Source organism: Anomaloglossus baeobatrachus, chromosome 6 (assembly GCF_048569485.1).
Source record: "Anomaloglossus baeobatrachus isolate aAnoBae1 chromosome 6, aAnoBae1.hap1, whole genome shotgun sequence".
Taxonomy (NCBI): domain Eukaryota; kingdom Metazoa; phylum Chordata; class Amphibia; order Anura; family Aromobatidae; genus Anomaloglossus; species Anomaloglossus baeobatrachus.
The window spans coordinates 73,336,430-73,355,604 of record NC_134358.1 but is presented as its reverse complement, the minus strand read 5'-3'; the positions used below and the strand labels follow the sequence as shown (position 1 = coordinate 73,355,604).

Below are 19,175 nucleotides of genomic sequence, written 5' to 3'. Positions count from 1 at the left end.
GTTCACTGGTCTTCAGCCCTGCAGACTGGTGAGCAGGAACTAAGAGCTCAGGTTGCTAATTGCCACGTGCAGCTGCCTCCTTCCTATTTAAGGTACTGGTTTCTTTGAGTCTGCGCTGATGCTCCAGCTTGCAGCGATTGCAGTCTTATTGCATTGAACCTACTTTGGTGATCTATGGTGTGTTTATTGTGCAGTGTGGACGTTTCCAGGTTGTCAGTTTACTTCCTCCCCTTTGTGTTATTTTACCCTGTGCACGTATTGTTGCTCCTTTGTGTTTGCTTTCCATCTGTATGAGGTTTGGTTTTTCCCCTGTCCATGTTTTGTTGTGGGGTTTGTGATTAGGGTCCTGGCCCACCCCTTGGATGGAGGAGGGGAAAAGGGAGTTATACCGGGGCTTGGACCGGAGTTAGGGTCATGCTGGAGACTCAGACCTCGCTACCATCAAGCGTACCTCTGAGCTAAAGGACAGAGCAGGTTCCCCAGTCTGAGGGTCAGCCTAGGTGTCCCCACTCTGTCGCTCTACCCCATGACTCCACCATTGCCATGGTCTTCTGCTGAGTCTCTTTGACCTCTTTGACCATTTTTGCATTTTAACCAGTCTTTCTGTGATATCATCACAACATGACCTCCTTGATGTCCACCTACTGTTATTTCCTCTTCGTCCTTCTTATCCCTTACACACTTCATTTAACATTACTGAATTCACAAGCGGCAAAATAACAACCAATGATTTTACCAGTAGAGGTGGAAACTTCGCGGATCTGTTATCTCTTTTCTATTCTGCGGGTAGTAACTTTATTTATACTGTGACATCTCCCATCATTCCACTGCAAGAAATAGACCCTTGGGCCAACATGAAAGATTTATGGTTTTAATTCTGAATTCTATTAAATCAGCAGTGAGCCTCCCCATCATTAAGCCGCTCTTCTCGTCTCGCTGAGCGTGGTTGGTGCACTTGGCCCCCAATTTCTCTGCTCACAATATTATAACTGTATGAATCATTATGACATACTGGGAAGTGGAGGATACAGTATAATAAGGTCTGTCTATAAAAGTTGGATGACTTTACTCGGTTCCAAGTGTTTCCTCTTGAAACTTTTATATAACTGATATTTTCTGCTGAATTAAAGGGGTTTAGACATCTCCTGTTATTTCACCTATTAGGACACTGTGACCTGATAGTGGGTGACCTTCAATTAGCCAACATGGAATGGAAACTCATCAATAGCTGTCAGTCTATTTGTCTGGCAGCTAATCCTTTTTATAATTTTAGAAAAAAATATTGATATATAAAAAAATATTTATAGAAAAAAAAAAAAAAAAAAAAAAAAAATATATATATATATATATATATATATATATATATATATATATATATATATATATATATATATATGTGTATATGTGTATATATATATATATATATATATATATATATATATATTAATTATATTTGAAATAAATATATATATTTATTTATATTTTTTTTCTATAAACATTTTTTTTTCCAGAAATAGAAATTTTTTTTAAATATACTTCTTCTGTAATATATATATATATATATATATATATATATATAATATATAATATATATTTTACAGGAGAAATATATTCAAAAAAAAAAATCTATCACCATAGAAAACATGTATTTATAGAAAAAATATAGAATAAAATTATAGTAAAATCTATATTTATAGGAAAATATAGAAAAAATGTATAGAAAAAAATATTTATAGAAAACTTATTTATAGAAAAAAATTTGAAAAAAATAATTATAGAAAAAATCTATTATGAAAACCATATTTATAGAAAAAATTGAAAATAATCTGTATAGAAAAAAATATTTATAGAAAACATATATATTCATAGAAAAAATATAGAGCAAAATTATTTCTAGAAAAGATCTATATAGAAAAAATATTTATAGAAAATATATTTATAGAAAAAAATTAAAAATAAATAATTATAGAAAAATTCTATTTTGAAAAAATATTTATAAAAAAAATTTATAGAAAAAACATTAAAAACTGTATAGAATTTTTTTTTTTATAGAAAACATATATTGATAAATATAGAACAAAAAATATTCATAAAGATCTATATAGAAAAAAATATTTATAGAAGACATATATTTATAGAAAAAAATCAGCTTCTGACAACCCCTTAAAGAGGACACTTGTAGGCTTGGTTGAGCCAAAACTACATGTTTAAAGAGGACCTTATACTTTTTTTTTTTTTTTTTTTTTTTTTTATTAAATGGAGCACTTCCTCCAAATGCCGCTGCTCCGTCCATTCTGAAACAGTTTTTCTTTTTCTTCTGTGCCCCTCTGTTCTAAAATTACGTCCCAAGGTAATGATGCTGCAAATTCCTCTTCAGCCAACTGGGCGTGTACTACAGATGTTTTGTGGGCTGGCCATATTTTGATTGGCCAGGATCAGAGGAGAAAAAGGAAATGGAAGTTCTGAGGTATACGTCCAGTTGGTTATAAGGAGAATTATTACTATCATTACCAGGGGCTTAACTTTAGAACAGAGGGACAAAGAAGAAAAAGAAAACTGTTCCAGAATCAGTGGAGCAACAGCAAATGGAGGAGGTACTCCATTTAATTAAAAATATCCAGTGAAAGGTCTTCTATATGTATGCTTGCTGAGGAAAAGTATTAATAATAAGTTTATTTCTATAGCGCCAACATATTCCGCAGCGTAAGTATTTACCTTATAACATAATTAGTAAAGTTGAAGTCTAGCATGCCCAACTCTCCTTTGCCCACACATTTGCTTAGAAGGAGAAGCCAAGAGCCCCCCCATACATATTATACGAATGAGGACATCTGGATTACTGCATAATGTGTATGGGCACCTAACAGTTGGCCACCATTCATCTAATGTGTCTTGAAATTTCTTTGTGAGGCACACAATGTGCAGTAATGCAGATATCCATTGAAACCAGCAGTTGCCCTTTGGTTTAAATTGATATCTTTCAGTTTCCTGTATCGTCCACACTGGACATCCCTTTTAAAGGAAACCTGTCATGTTGACAATGCTATCTGATGTGCCTGTTGTAGAGCAGGAGGAGCTGATCAAATTGATAGACATTTTTGCAGGAAAAGTTAAGTATAACTTGTCAGTGGCGTAACTAGAACTTGATGGGCCCTGTTGCAAAATTTGTTTGGGCATGGGCCCTTGTAGATGCATGGGCCCTTGTAGAGTTCTAAATCCTATAAACACATATGAGTTGTCCTTCCCCCATTCTGTTGTAATCTACCCCACCCTGTTTTAATTTACCCCAACCTGGGCGCCTTCCTGGTATATATGTCCCCCATCCTGGGATATATACCCCTCATCCTTGTGTAGATGTCTCCCATTCTGGTGTACTGGTATATATGGCCCCATCCTGTTTTATATGTCCTCATGCTGTCCCCCATCCTGGTGTATCTGTCCCCCATCCGGGTGTATCTGTCCCCCATATATCCTAGTATATATATCTGTGGGTACCTTCTGCTGGGCATTTTTGGGTCAACAGCACTGGAGAATCTACTGGTATTCTTCTGGGCTAGTGGGTATTTCATTTTATCTAACAATGTTGGGCGACAATCTTCATAGGGATGGTATTGATGGCCCATTAGAAACTTCTTAGGTGGTTATTTTCTTGGGGAGGTTATATATCTTCTTTAAGGGGTACTTTGCACGTTGCAACATCGCTACTGCGATCTCGTTGGGGTCAAATCGAAAGTGACGCACATCCGGCGCCGGTAACGACATCGCAACATGTAAAGCCTAGAAGCACCGATAAACGATCGCAAAAGCGTCGAAAATCGGTGATCTGTGTAGTGTTGGTCATTTCCATGATTTAGCTGCAGCGACAGGTACGATGTTGTTCCTCGTTCCTGCGGCAGCACACATCGCTGTGTATGAAGCCGCAGGAGCGAGGAACATCGCCTTACCTGCGACCCGCCTGCAATGAGAAGCAAGGAGGTGGGCGGGATGTTTACGTCCTGCTCATCTCCGCCCCTCCTGCTTCTATTGGCCGCCTGCCGTGTGACGTCACACGACCCACCCCCTTAGGAAGGAGGCGGGTCGCCGGCCAGAGCGACGTCGCAGGGCAGGTAAGTGCGTGTGGAGCTGCCGTAGTGATAATGTTCGCTACGGCAGCTATCACAAGAGATCGCATCTGCGACGGGGGTGGGGACTATCGCGCTCGGCATCGCTACAATCGGCTAGCGATGTCGCAGCGTGCAAAGTACCCCTTAGGCCTTGACTTTTTTTTTTCTTTATCCATAAAGAAAGAATCTGAAAAAAAACTTAAATCCTTGGGGCATTTCCATTTTAAAAACAATGTATAAAAAGCCTATTTTATTGATGATGAGCTCCTCCAAGATGGGCATCTTCTAAGATCAGTAAACAGCAAATGTCATCTTTTTATATATAATTCAATTCCTCTGTAGAAAAATAGAAATGTCTCATGGTCAGGATATTGCGCCAAGATCGGTGAATGTGTTGGAAACAGCAGAGCGAAACAGAGAAAATGTCATAATGATACTGTCGCGGGCGGAGGAGGGGACGCCGCGCTCTCCCACTGCTCGGGTTCGGCTGCCGCGGCCTGCTGCTGCTCGGTGGCTCGAGCGATGGGCCGGATCCCGGGGACTCGAGCGGCGCTCCTCGCCCGTGAATGAAAGGGGATTGGGTGTTGGGATAGTTTATTGTCCGTGACGCCACCCACGGTTGTGGTGATTGAGTGGACACCACCGCTGCTCTGTCTGGGGAGCCCGGGAGTGATGGTACGGAGCAGCCAGTTGTTGATTTGCCCCTCCGTGGGTAGGGGTTTTGGTGATCCCGGGGCCCAGTGATGGGGTTGGTATGGTGGACAGGCGGGTATGGGGCCTGTGGAGGTGCAGGGGCGCAGGGGCAGCGCTGTGCCGCACGGCACGGAGGTACTCACTCAGCCAGTAAACACGACACAGTTCTCGGTAAACAAATGGCTGGTTGGATGTGTCCCTCGGATGGTTACGGTGCTGCGGTTCCCTGCAGTTAGCGGTGACGGTCTCTTCCCTGCACCTATGTAAAGTCTCTTGGTAGCGATGGGTCCCCACCGGTTACCCACTCCTCGGCTTCAATCTGGGCCGAAGGAGCCCTACTTTGCCCGCAGGCGCTGGCCCTGGGAAACTGGTGCCTTGGCGGTGGCGGTGTCTCCCCTTCACGGTTGGGCTGTTGCCTTCAATCGGGACTTGGTTGTTAGGAGACAGAGGTCCCCTTCACTGACGGATTTGGCAAATTATGGCGACTCCTAGCCTTGCCGGGATCCGAAAGGCCCCTGCCCTGGTGCTGACTGTTCTTCGTATACTGCTCCAGTACCGCCGGGTCACCACCCGTCCGCGGTCCTTCCAGCAACCTCCAAACAGTCCCCCTGCAGACTATCACCGCCGTCTGCTGACCTTGCTGTCACAGTCCGGGGCACACACCCGGACCAGCTTCAGGCTTGCTTAACTGTCACTTCAGCTTCTCTCTTTAGCTCCTCTACCACTTCACTTCCTTCTACTTTCACTTCCCTCACTGTTCTCTGTTCTGCCTGGTTTTCCCGCCTCCAGGGCTGTGAACTCCTCGGTGGGCGGAGCCAACCGCCTAGCCCACCCCCTGGTGTGGACATCAGCCCCTGGAGGAAGGCAACAAGGGTTTTGGGTTAGCTTGGTGTACCTGCAGGGAATGTGGGGTGCATGTGATGTTGTGACCTGTGACCCCTGGCTTGCCCAGGGCGTCACATTCCCCCTTAGCAAAACGCAGACTGTCCTCGGGCTGCCCGTCCAACACCGGTTTTATTTTCCTTTTTGTTTTTCTGAAAAAGATAGGAAAATGATAACATATGTACAAGTTATGACATCATCCCACATCGGGAGGCACATTTCTTAAATGGTTTCAAACGGTGTACGGTTACGGTTTCCGCTCTCTCCCACCCAAGTAACCTGGCCCTGATGCTGCCCCTAAAGCCCAGGCAGCACCCCTTGACCCCAGTCCAGCACAAGTTACCCGAGCGGGATCTGTCCTTCCCCCTCCAGAGGGTAGCCACCGGTTCCTGTGGTGGCTGGGCCCCAGCCTGCTCTGCTGTGGGCCCTCCCTCCAACCTGCCTCTCCGGAGGCGGCAATTGCAGAAACGGTAACGGTAACACAACTTATTTACAAGCCACTTAACGTTTGTGGTTGCCCTGCAAGTTCACGGGCTTGTCCATGAGCAGTTCCTCATGCAAACACTTTTCAAACGGTCCCCACGGACAACGGTGCCGGCAACGGCCGGTTGCAAATCACGGTAAATCAGATGACTGTTCGGTTCCATTTACTTATCATCACTTTAAACTTTCAAACAAACACACACAGACTTCCTGATCCCCTCTTTAAAGGACGGTCTCCCTGTACCTAAGTGGGGGTTTACCTAGGTTGGGACGGGTGGACCTCCGGGGTCCGGTGTCAGTGGAGCTAGGCAGTGGGGCAGAGGGAACAATCGGTTCCTCCTCCCGGCTATCGTGCGGGGTAGGCGGAGGCATAGGGGAACTGGGCACAGGTTCATCCCTGGGCACTGGCACTGGTTCTGGCTCACGGTTGACCGCTTCCACCACTTCTTCATCCACAGGTTGTGGGAACAGTATCACTGGAAGAATCACCGCGCCGTTCTGTGTAGGCCAGTCTGCTGGGAAGTCACCCATCACAGTGTGGATCACCTCTTTTGCCTTCTCTGCTGGTGGAGGAGCTGGTACTTCAGCCATCGCCCTTAGTGCTGGTGGGCACCTTTTCAGATGGTCCCGGGAAACCGTGGCCAAGGTGCCCCCTTGGTCACGACTGATCTGGTAGGCCTTTCCATCTTCCCATCCTGTGGGTTGGATGACATACGGGATTTGTTCCCAGTGATCATCCAGGTTGTGGGTTTTCCTCTTCCGCTTTAACACCACATCTCCAGGCTGGAAAGGGCCCGCAGACGCTTTCTGATTGAAGCGCTGCTCCTGTTGTTCTCGACTCCGACTTAGGTTCTTCTCCACATACTCCTGAATCTGTCGGTACTGCACCCTCCGCCGGGTGTCCCATTCAGCCGTTGAGGGGAGTGTCTCTGGGGCTTCCAGTCCCATTTCTAGGTCCACCGGCAGTCGGCCAGGCCGAGCCCTCATCAGATACGCTGGGGTGCACTTCGTCGAGCTAGACGGGATATTGTTGTACATATCGACCAAGTCAGGCAGCTTCCCCGGCCACAGGTTCCGCTCCTCCAACGGCAACGTCTTGAGGAGGCCAAGGACCAGATGGTTCATCTTCTCACACATACCGTTGGTCTGGGCATGGTAAGGGGTGGTCCAGATCTTCTTGCAACCGTACAGCTGACAGAACTCATGGAACACCTCCGCCTCAAAGGCTGGACCTTGGTCGGTAAGCACCTTCTCGGGGTATCCATGGGGTCGACAGAAGTAAGCTTGGAACGCTCTAGCGGCGGTACGGCCGGTTAAGTCCTTGACCGGGACAACCACCATGAACCTGGAGTAATGATCTACTATGATCAGAGCGTAAGTGTACCCACTTCGGCTGGGGGTGAGCTTTACATGGTCCAAGGCGACCAGCTCCAGCGGTTGGTGTGTAACGATCGGGCGTAGGGGAGCCTTCTGGCTGGCTTCATCCTTCCTCCTCAAGTACAAGGACCGCACTCTCGACACCAGGCCTCCACAGACTCCCGCATCCCACTCCAATAGAACCGCTCCCTCAACAGCATCTCCAGCTTCTTCCACCCGAAGTGGCCGGCACCATCATGGTACGCCTGCAGAACAGTGGGTACATCAGCTTGGGGAATAACCAACTGGCGGATTTTCTCATGGGTCTTCGGGTTGATCAGCTCACGGTACAACCTCCCCTGGTGTAGACACAGCCGGGTCCGTTCCTTCCACAAGCGTTGGGCTTCAGCTGGGGCGGCAGGGTCCATCCCAGCAGCGCCTTGCTCCACCAGGGTCTTGACTAGGCGGACAACGGGCGCCTGATTTTGAGCTTCCTGCCACTCCTGACTGGGCAGCGGATCCAGGTTCACCCGTTGTTGGTGGACATGTACCTTCTCAGTTGGTGGCCGGTGGAATGCAGGCAACTCGATCTCCTCGAGTTCATCATCCTCGCACCCACCTTCTGACAAGTGGGGCATCCGAGAGAGGGCATCAGCATTAATGTTGACACGACCAGCCCTGTATTTGATGGTGAAGTCATAGTTGGCTAGTCTGGCCACCCACCGCTGCTCCAACGCGCCCAGCTTGGCCGTGTCCAGGTGAGTCAACGGATTGTTATCCGTGAAAGCGGGGAATTTTGCTGCGGCCAAGTAGTGGCGGAACCGCTCGGTGATTGCCCACACCAGTGCCAGGAGCTCGAGCTTGAAGGAGCTGTAGTTCTCAGGGTTCCTTTCAGTCGGCCGGAGTTTTCGACTAGCATAGGCAATCACCTTCTCTTTTCCTTCCTGGACCTGGGACAGGACTGCCCCCAAACCCACATTGCTGGCGTCTGTGTAGAGGATGAATGGGCAGCCGTAGTCAGGGTACGCTAGGACTTCTTCTCCAGTCAAGGCCGCTTTCAGCTGACGGAAGGATTCCTCATGCCTGTCCTCCCACACCAGTGGGGCTCTGATGGGTCTATCACCTTTGGTCTGTCCCACGAGGAGGTCTTGCATGGGAGCAGCCATCTTCGTGTACCCCTTGATGAAGCGCCGGTAGTACCCCACCAGACCCAAAAACTGCCTTACTTACCTCACGGTGGTTGGTCTTGGCCAGTCCTGGATGGCAGTGATCTTCTCAGGGTCGGGTGCAACAACTTCCGCACTCACCACATGCCCCAGGTACTGCACTCTGGGTTTCAGCAGGTGGCACTTAGAGGGCTTCAACTTCATCCCGTATTTGGCAAGGGACGCGAACACGTCGGCTAGGTGCTCCAGATGTGCTTCATACGTCTGAGAGTACACAATCACATCATCCAGGTATAACAGGACGGTCTCGAAGTTCAGATGTCCCAGACAGCACTCCATCAGCCATTGGAAGGTTCCAGGGGCATTGCACAGCCCAAACGGCATACTATTGAATTCACAGAGCCCAATTGGGGTGGTGAAGGCGGTTTTCTCCCGGTCTTCCGGGGCCACTGCCACTTGCCAGTACCCACTGGTGAGGTCAAGGGTAGAGAAGTAATTTGCGGTTCTCAGTGCGGCCAAAGACTCTTCAATACGGGGCAGAGGGTAGGCATCTTTATGTGTTATCTGATTGATCTTCCGGTAGTCCACACACATCCGTATGGTACCATCCTTCTTCTTGACCAGTACCAACGGAGCGGCCCAGGGACTACAACTGTCCCGAATAACCCCTGCCTCCTTCATATTCCTCAACATATCTTTGGCACACTGGTAATGTGCAGGTGGAATAGGCCTGTACCTCTCTTTGATAGGGGGGTGTTCACCGATGGGGATGTGGTGTTGGACCCCTTTGATCTGCCCAAAGTCTAGTGGATGTTTGCTGAAAACCTGTTCGTACTCCCGCACCACCCTGTATACCCCTGCTTTGTGATGTGTAGGGGTATCATCAGTGCCCACGTGTAGCTGTTGGTGCCACTCATTTACCTCCCCTTGAGGCGGGGAAGTGCTGGTAGTAGGTGGGGAGACTGAGGGAATGGCTTCGTGGATGGTGTGGGGATCCAGGGTGAGCAGCTTGGCAATGGTGGCATACCGGGGAAGCCTGACTTCTTCCTCCCCACAGTTCAGCACCCTCACGGGCACTCTCCCCTTCTGTAAGTCTACCACCCCTCGGGCGGCCATTACAGTAGGCCAGTGCTCAGAGGGTATGGGTGCCATCATGGCAGGGTAGTCACGCCACTGAGGCCCTATTGCTGCCCTACACCAAATCATCATCTCACTCCTAGGGGGCACAATCAACGGAGCAACATCCATCACTCTCACCCCACCAATTTCTCCTCCTGTTGAGTTTACATGCTGGCGGTACATCAAGGCTCGGATCTCACGCTGCACAGCTCTCTGTCGGCTCCCCGCCGCCGTGGCGGCCGGCTGTTGCAGTAGGGCCAACACATCACCCATACAGTGCTCCATCACATTGGTTCCCAGCACTATCTTCGGGTTATGATCACTGGGTTCATTCATGATCACAATCATACCCTGGTGTTGCAGTTCAGCTTGCCCCACTGTCATAGCCACCTGTTTATACCCCACTTGGGTCAATGGGAGTCCATTAGCAGCAATTAGCGTTATACTAGTATCTGGGGGTGCCAGCTCGTCTATCCCCCAATACCGCTGGTACAATGTGTATGGTATGGTGGTTACCTGTGATCCAGTGTCCAAGAGAGCCATCACTGGTATGCCGTCCACAGCCACGGGGATGATGGGCCGGGCCCCGATATACCGGTCCCGCCAGTCTGGGGGACCACGGGGTTCTACTCCTGAGGATTGGCCCGGGGCCCCAGGGGTTGCTCGTTTAACGGGCACTGTCGGAAGTAATGCCCAGGCTTACGGCACTTGTAGCAGGTTGGAGGTCTGCTCCGCGGGTTGTTAGCACTTCTCCGCTGCATCCAGGGGACATCCTCAGGGCTGTCGGCAAGCTGTATCTGTGCTGAAGGCTGAGATCTGGTCAAAGGTTGGAGTGCAGCAAGAATCTTGGCGAGGTCTCCGTCCATGCGACGGACCTGGGCTGCCAGTTCCTCCATCGTGCTGCTTGGGGCGGTAGGTGTTAGAGAGGTTGGTAGGGCAGGGGCCACCACAACGGGGGCCGTCTCAATGGGTCACGGGGCTGGCTCCAAGATTTCTGAAGCTGGGGGCTGTAGTGCTTTAATGGCCCATTCCTTTAACACAGCAAAGTCCACATCAGGGTGTTCTAGGGCCCAGAGACGGAGTTGTTTGCGATCCTCAGGGGATCTCATCCCCTGCACAAATTGCTCTACTAGCATCCTGTTGCTGTCCGCCTCATTGTTAGGATTCACCCGCTTTAGCGTGCGGAGGGCGGTTTGCAGACGTAAAGCATAATCCTGATTGCCATCCACTGCCCGTTGCCGGCACTGGTAAAACTGCATCCTCAGCTCAGCTTCAGTCCGGGTCTCAAAGGCAGTCTGTAGCTTCTCAAAGATGGTGGCTACAGAGAGCCGGTCCCCCTCGGCCCAGGTCTCCGCCTCCTGCTCAGCCGCACCGGTTAACTGGCCCAGCACTACCGCCGCACGTTGCTTATCGGTCAGGGGGTACAGTTCTAGCAACGGGTTAAGCTTTTTCCGGAAGACCTGTAAAGCATCAGGTTTCCCGTCATACTGCGGTAGCCAGGTAGCTCCGGGCGCATAGGGCAAGGAGAACGGCATCACTTGAGCGAGCGCGGGGGCCGCGGCACCTCCCGCCAGCGCGGCCGGGACCTGGGAAGGCCCATTCCCATCCACGGGTGCCACTGCGGCTGCGACCACCGCTCCTCCAGCGGCTCCGTCGGGCGCAGACATCTTGTTTCCGTCCCCCTTAGCTTCTTTCCGGCCCCTCCTCTATTGGGGCGGGGTTTTGGCCTTCACGCCTCTGCTACTCGAGAAGACGTTCGAGCGGGAACTTTTCGCGCCAAAGATGGCGACTTCTGAAATTTTTCAGCCGGATACCTCCGGCGGTCACAAGGCGCACCTCTACCCAACGGCAGAGCGGTAAGATCCTGTTCGTGACGCCAAGTTGTCGCGGGCGGAGGAGGGGACGCCGCGCTCTCCCACTGCTTGGGTCCGGCTGCCGCGGCTGCTGCGGCCTGCTGCTGCTCGGTGGCTTGAGCGATGGGCCGGATCCCGGGGACTCGAGCGGCGCTCCTCGCCCGTGAGTGAAAGGGGATTGGGTTTTGGGATAGTTTATTGTCCGTGACGCCACCCACGGTTGTGGTGATTGAGTGGACACCACCGCTGCTCTGTCTGGGGAGCCCGGGAGTGATGGTACGGAGCAGCCAGTTGTTGATTTGCCCCTCCGTGGGTAGGGGTTTTGGTGATCCCGGGGCCCAGTGATGGGGTTGGTATGGTGGACAGGCGGGTATGGGGCCTGTGGAGGTGCAGGGGCGCAGGGGCAGCGCTGTGCCGCACGGCACGGAGGTACTCACTCAGCCAGTAAACACGACACAGTTCTCGGTAAACAAACGGCTGGTTGGACGTGTCCCTCGGACGGTTACGGTGCTGCGGTTCCCTGCAGTTAACGGTGACTGTCTCTTCCCTGCACCTATGTAAAGTCTCTTGGTAGCGATGGGTCCCCACCGGTTACCCACTCCTCGGCTTCAATCTGGGCCGAAGGAGCCCTACTTTGCCCGCAGGCGCTGGACCTGGGAAACTGGTGCCTTGGCGGTGGCGGTGTCTCCCCTTCACGGTCGGGCTGTTGCCTTCAATCGGTACTTGGTTGTTAGGAGACAGAGGTCCCCTTCACTGACGGATTTGGCAAATTATGGCGACTCCTAGCCTTGCCGGGATCCGAAAGGCCCCTGCCCTGGTGCTGACTGTTCTTCGTATACTGCTCCAGTACCGCCGGGTCACCACCCGTCCGCGGTCCTTCCAGCAACCTCCAAACAGTCCCCCTGCAGACTATCACCGCCGTCTGCTGACCTTGCTGTCACAGTCCGGGGCACACACCCGGACCAGCTTCAGGCTTGCTTAACTGTCACTTCAGCTTCTCTCTTTAGCTCCTCTACCACTTCACTTCCTTCTACTTTCACTTCCCTCACTGTTCTCTGTTCTGCCTGGTTTTCCCGCCTCCAGGGCTGTGAACTCCTCGGTGGGCGGAACCAACCGCCTGGCCCACCCCCTGGTGTGGACATCAGCCCCTGGAGGAAGGCAACAAGGGTTTTGGGTTAGCTTGGTGTACCTGCAGGGAATGTGGGGTGCATGTGATGTTGTGACCTGTGACCCCTGGCTTGCCCAGGGCGTCACAATACCAAGAGGGTGTTTGGCCAGGATTAGAAAAAACAGCGCCACACCAGGTGGTGTGTGGTACTGCATCTCACTTTCATTGAAGTACATAGAGCAAATCTGCAATACCAGAAACAACCTGTAGACCTGTATTGTGATACATCATTGATCTGTGGTGTCCAGTCCTACCTATGGACCTACTATTCTTTTGTTATGCTCCATAGTGATAGATTAATTTGATAATCATCTTTTCAATCTAAGTTGTCTAATGTTGTAATATACAGCTATTATGTTCTTCCTTCTTACAGTAAAAGGCTTGTGGTCTTAGTTCCCAATGAAGCAGCTTTCAATTCCCGGCGGGCATACACCAGTGAGGATGAGGCCTGGAAGACTTACTTGGAAAATCCCTTGACAGCCGCAACGAAGGCGATGATGAGTATAAATGGAGACGAGGACAGCGCTGCGGCACTTGGACTTTTATACGACTACTACAAGGTATAATGGCTGTAATGCTAATGCATTTTGGTAAGAGCACGCTTTTGGATGAGATCATCATTACTATAAAGGTTGGTCTAGAGGAAAATGATGGAGCCGTGGTGCTCATGTCAGTCTGCGGCTCTATTCACACTCAGCACCACAGAGCCCAATTCTCAGTCATGTGGGGTCATACAGTTCGGACCCTTAGTAGTTGCTCTATTGATATACTGATCACCCATTCCTGACTGCACTTCTAAAGAATGTACTATGTCATTAATATGTAAAAAAGGTGTTGCGTTGCTGCACCTCTCCATTCCTGAGATATGGCTCCCTCTTCCCTGTATATAAATGTGGTCTTCTTAGCCAAGTGGGCATGGTCTTCGCCCAAAGAGAGAAGTTGATTACCACACCCCCTTGACTAGTGTAGGAGGACGGTGAATAGCGCTCTCTCCTACGATGTGGTGTAATTAGGTATTGCAAGTGTAAAGTAAAGATAGGATAAGATGTAGCCGAGCTGAACGGGCGCTCTGTTCAGTGCCACCTAGTGGTCACCGCCATTCATGTATACGTCTGAGAGGTATATGTCTGTGTTTTGTAAATATTGTGTATAACGTACTGGTCCCTCGTGCTGTGTTTGGTTGAGGGTATAGTACAGGGCCATGTATAGATAGAAGGATAGGATAGAGAAGTATCTTAGATAGTCTTAGTGGAACTAGGGAGGAAGCAGCAGGTGGTGGAGGATGAGACTAGCTTATTAGTTAGCTATAGGAATTAGACAAGGAACACGGGAAAGAGTAGACAGAGGGTTGTTATGGCAACAGAGCTAAGATGGGAGGAGTGAGCAGAGGGTACAGTATGTGTAGCGCCCAGGAAAGGGGGTACTCTGTCCCGGGCAGTAACAGATGGGAATGTCACGCTGGTGGCCATTGCCCGATCCCGTACCCTGGGCCCCTTTTTGTAAGGGGGGTATATTTACAAGGGGATTAATAGAGTTAATGTCATGTGACGCCACCTGCGGGCTAGTTTACTACTTATGCACCCGGATTATTTGGTTCGGTGAAGTCCGTGAAGGTGTCCTCACCGGGCAGGTATTTATAAAGCCGTGGCGCCTGATCCAGGGCCCTGTGCCCCGTGCATGGTCCGGTCCCAGCGGTATCTCCGGTACCCGACCTGGCGACCTCTCTCCTGTGCCCCCGGATCACCGCTGCCCGGTCCCAGCTCAGGCACGTCCGCACACCTCTCCTGTGTGCTACACTTTCTACTAACTGATTGACTGCTGACCCCTTCCACCAGGCTGACTAATCCCAGGGACTCATTCCTTTCCACGGTGACCATCCCCTTACATGGTTAGCCCCTTATGCCCGGTGTGGAGTGCAGAATTTAAGATTTGAATTGTGCTTTGGTGGTATCGCCACTAATACTCGCGGTCCCAGGGGGTAGGTCCTGCATCCCCAAGAGGATGCAGTTCCCTGTAAAGCCCTGAGGATCTCAGGGGCGCTACATATGTGTGAGGAAAGAACAGAGTCAGTTAGTTGAGCGACAGGAACGTGCTAGGCAAGGCTTGTGCTAGAGCTTGCCTGAGCAAGGAGGGAACCCCTTCACAAGGTGTCAAGACCTCACCCGGCTGACCGGCGGCAAATCGACTTCAGACCAGTGGGACACTGTATCCTGCCAACTTCAGTGGGATCTCATACTGGTGCCAGTAGTGGTTGCACGTCCGGGGCGTGGGCAAGAGTGAGACACGGCAGCCGCATAAGGAATGGATAGCGGGGGACAGGACTTAGCTGCTAGAGGAAGCTTCCCAGGGCAAGTCAGTAGAGTTTTCCCCTGAGGACAGAAGGACACGGGTCCTATGGACCAGTAGAACAGACATTGAATGAAGCAGATGAAAGAAATTCCAGTTATTTTTAATTGAGACCGTCGCGTGCTTATTGCAGTCTCCTCCCCGTCTACAACGAGGAGTCCTGCAAGGACACATGGGGTCACTCCCAAAGGTAAAGACACATGTGCACTCTTATACAGAAGTCAGGGGAAGCATGGCCGGCCATCACACGGCTCCCCTCTTCACTAGCAATAGTATATTATATACAAGAAGGAGAGGGACTTATCTCAGGAGCGGAGAGGCACAGGGACAACAGAAAAATATCTCCAGATTCAGAACAGCGGCATCTATACCAGGTAAAAAAAAAGTGGTGTGACCGGTCACTTTATATTTAGAATGAATGGTTTGTACAGCGCGAGAAGGAAAATCTACAGCAATAAATAAGCTAAAATAGAAAATAGGCCCAGACTCATGTCTATCTTCCAGGCAGCTCACCGGTGTTGTTGGTCCCATGTTTTCACGCTAGTCTGTTTACATTGCAGCAGCTATGACATAAAATATAAATACATGACCACTGCAGCCAATCACTGATTGCAGCAACCTTGAACATTCCTATTGTTGTTACCACTGCTGCTAATGATTAGATGCAGCAATCACGTTTTAAAGCAGCCAGTCTACTGTTCGGTTTTCTTACGGCTGAGGTACTCAGCAATGTATCATGCCATGAAAATTGCACATACCATTACTAGTGATGAGCGATCACTACAATGCTCGGGAGCTTGTAATGAGCAGTTGGATGCTCAGACGGGAGCGACTCGAGAACCCAATTATAATAGACGTCAATGGGGAAGTCAAGCAATTTTCCGTAAGATTTCCAGCAAAAATGTTCGAGTTCACCATTGACTTCCATTATACTCTGTACTCGAGTCGCTCCCGTCCGAGCGTCTGCCTCTTCATTACGAGTACCAAGCACCCGAGCCTGGTAGTGCTCACTCATCACTAGTTACAAGTACCGAGCACCTGATCATGGTAATGTCCACTTATAACTAGTTACGAGTACCGAGCATGGTTTGCCCGCTCATCACTAGTTACGAGTACCGAGCATGGTAGTGCCCGCTCATCACTAGTAACGAGTACCCAAGCATGGCAGTGCTCGCTTATCACTAGTTACGAGTACCTGAGCATCTGAGCATGGTAGTCCTCGCTCATCACTAGTTACAGGCACCCGAGCATGGCAGTGCGTGCTCATCACTAGTTACGAGTACTGAGCACCTGAGCATGGTAGAGCCCGCTCATCACTAGTTACCAGTACAGAGCACCTGAGCATGGTAGTGCTCGTGTCGCGGGCGGAGGAGGAGACGCTGTGCTCTCCCACTGCTCGAGTCCGGCCGCGGCTGCTGCGGCTGCTGCTGCTCGGTGGTGGCTCGAGCGGTGGGCCGGATCCCGGGGACTTGAGTGGCGCTCCTCGCCCGTGAGTGAAAAGGGTGGGGATTGGATTGTGGGGATTTGGTTATTGTCCGTGACGCCACCCACGGTTGTGGTGAGTTTGGTGACACCACCGCTGCTCTGAACGGGGATCCCGGGAGCGATGACAGGGAGCAGCCTGGATGTTAGTTCTCCCCTCCGTGGGTAGGGGGTTGGTAGTCCCGGGGCCCGGTTATGGGGTAGGGATGGATGGCAGGCGGGTTACGGGGCCTGGCGAGGTGCAGGGTCGCGGGGGCAGCGCTGTGCCGCACGGCACGGTGGTACTCACTCAGCCAATGATGAGGACACCGTTCTCGGTAAAACACACGGCTGGATGGACGGGTCCCACAGACGGCTGCGGTGTTTCTCCTCCCGGCAGGTTGATGGTGACTGCCTTTCCCTGCACCTGTGTAACGTGTACGGTTCCAATGGATTCCCAACGGTAACCCGCTCCCCAGCTTGGATGGGTGCTAAAGGAGCCCCTTTTGCCCGCAGGCTCTGGCCCTGGGAACTTTAGCCTTGGCGGTGACTGTGTTTCCCTCTCTCGGTTGGACGGTTGCCTTCTGACGAGACTTGGCTGCTGGGAAACCCAGGAGGTTCCCTTCGCTAACGGATTTGGCAAATTCACGGCGACTCCTAGCCTTGCCGGGGTCCGTAAGCCCCTGCCGGATGGTGCTGGCTTCTCTTTGCGTACTGGTCCGGTACCGCCGGGCCACCGCCCGTCCACGGTCCTTACGGCTAGCTCCAATAGGCCACTCCTGCAGACGGTCACCACCGTCTGCCACCCTTGCTGATCCGTCCGGGCCACGCACCCGGACCACTTTCTGTCTGCTCAACTGCTACTTCCCTCCTTCCACTTTCTCTTCCAAAACAGAACTCTCTACTTTTCCCTCCTCCAGGACTGCGAACTCCTCGGTGGGCGGGGCCAACCGCCTGGCCCACCCCCTGGTGTGAACATCAGCCCCTGGAGGAAGGCAACAAGGGTTTTTGTCTGACTTTGGTGTGCCTGACCAGGAGTGTGGGGTGTGTTGGTGTTGTTCTTTGACGACCTGGCTTGTCCAGGGCGCCACACTCGCTCATCACAAGCCATTATTAAATTTAAAAGAAAAAAAGGTTTCGTGCCAGTAATTAAAAAATTTGAACATTTTACATTTCCTCACCAAACTTCTAAAACACAACATAATAATGGATTAAATTTAGTGCCCATCAATTCTTCTTGCAATTTCTACCTGAAGGCAAATCTTCCACTTTTCTAAGATCCTTTTATTGTTTGTTAAATCCCAGGTTTTTTTTTTACACTGCAAAGAAAGGGATTGGAAAGAAAGTATTATCTAAAATCTGACTTTCTATTTTTAGGTACCGAGGGAGAAAAGGTTGCTGCCCTTAAATAAAATGAACGATGTCCCCGATGACCAGGAGAAAAGGTAAAATGTGGGGGGGGGGGTTGTTTTATGTGATGATCTGTTCTTTGGCAACATTTTTATTTTATTTTATTTTATTTATTTTTTTACAAATTTCAGAATTTTTTTTTTTCTAACCACTTACTGTACATTAAACAATAACTCTTCATGTTTGGTATCCCCAGAACCAGACCGACCTAGAGAATTATGCTGCCATTTTTTACCATAAAATTACATTGAACACTGTAAATAAACTCCCGCCCCCACCAAAAAAATATTTTTTTTTTCTTTTTGCTAGTTCACCACAGCTGGATGTTTTTCCCCACTTTACAGTATCTCACATGATAAAATGGATAGTCTCATTCACAAGTACAACTTAAAAAAATAATTCCTTCTCGAGTGATTATGTAAAAAAAAAAAAGTTGTGGCTCTTGGAATAAAGGGGGGGAGGGGCTGGGGGAACAAAACCTTACAACAAAAAAAATAACAACTGGCCCTTAAGGGGTTAGTTGTGGCTCTTGGAATAAGGGGGTGCGGGAGCAAAACTTTAGAACAAAAAAAAAATTGACTGATCTTTAAGGGATTAAATCAAGGTTGGAAAACTGCACATTTTTCAAACATTTTGGTAATATTTCCAAAATTTTCATAAATAAAAGCAAAGTATATTGACCTAAACCTCTAACATAAAAAGTAGAATAGGTCATGTCTCAGCATTTGAGTTATTTCCTAAAGTGATGTCATATTTGAAAAATGGGGCATGGCCACTACAGGGAATCTTCATCATTTATCATATTTCGATCCTTAATATTGACTGATTATTTTTTAATATATCTTCTAACAGTCAAAGTTTGCTTCATTTTTTTTCTGGTTCAAAGCTACAAATCCACTATACAGATAAAATTAAAAGATGACATGCTTAATGGCTACTAGCAGCCACCACTAGAGGGAGCCCACTGTATAGAGTAAGCCGATGTGCTCCCTCTAGTGGTGGCTGTGGGCAGGAAGAATGTTAGCTTTTTATTTTCTAAATGCAGAGGATCTGGAGCGGTGTATCAGAAAAACACAATTTGGAGCCGATAAACATGCTTTAGTGAACCAGAATTTGGAACAAAAGGAGTAAAATA

The 19,175-nt window shown here is 49.7% G+C and overlaps 1 protein-coding gene across 1 annotated transcript in view; it reads left to right on the top strand.

The window, feature by feature from the left end:
- GRHL2 (grainyhead like transcription factor 2) overlaps nucleotides 1–19,175 on the top strand; it is a 213,684-nt gene that overhangs the window by 80,481 nt on the left and 114,028 nt on the right. The window contains exons 2-3 of the mRNA XM_075353034.1: nucleotides 13,197–13,383; nucleotides 18,008–18,075. Of these exons, the coding sequence (XP_075209149.1) occupies nucleotides 13,197–13,383; nucleotides 18,008–18,075 (255 nt within the window). The remainder of the gene's footprint in view (nucleotides 1–13,196; nucleotides 13,384–18,007; nucleotides 18,076–19,175) is intronic.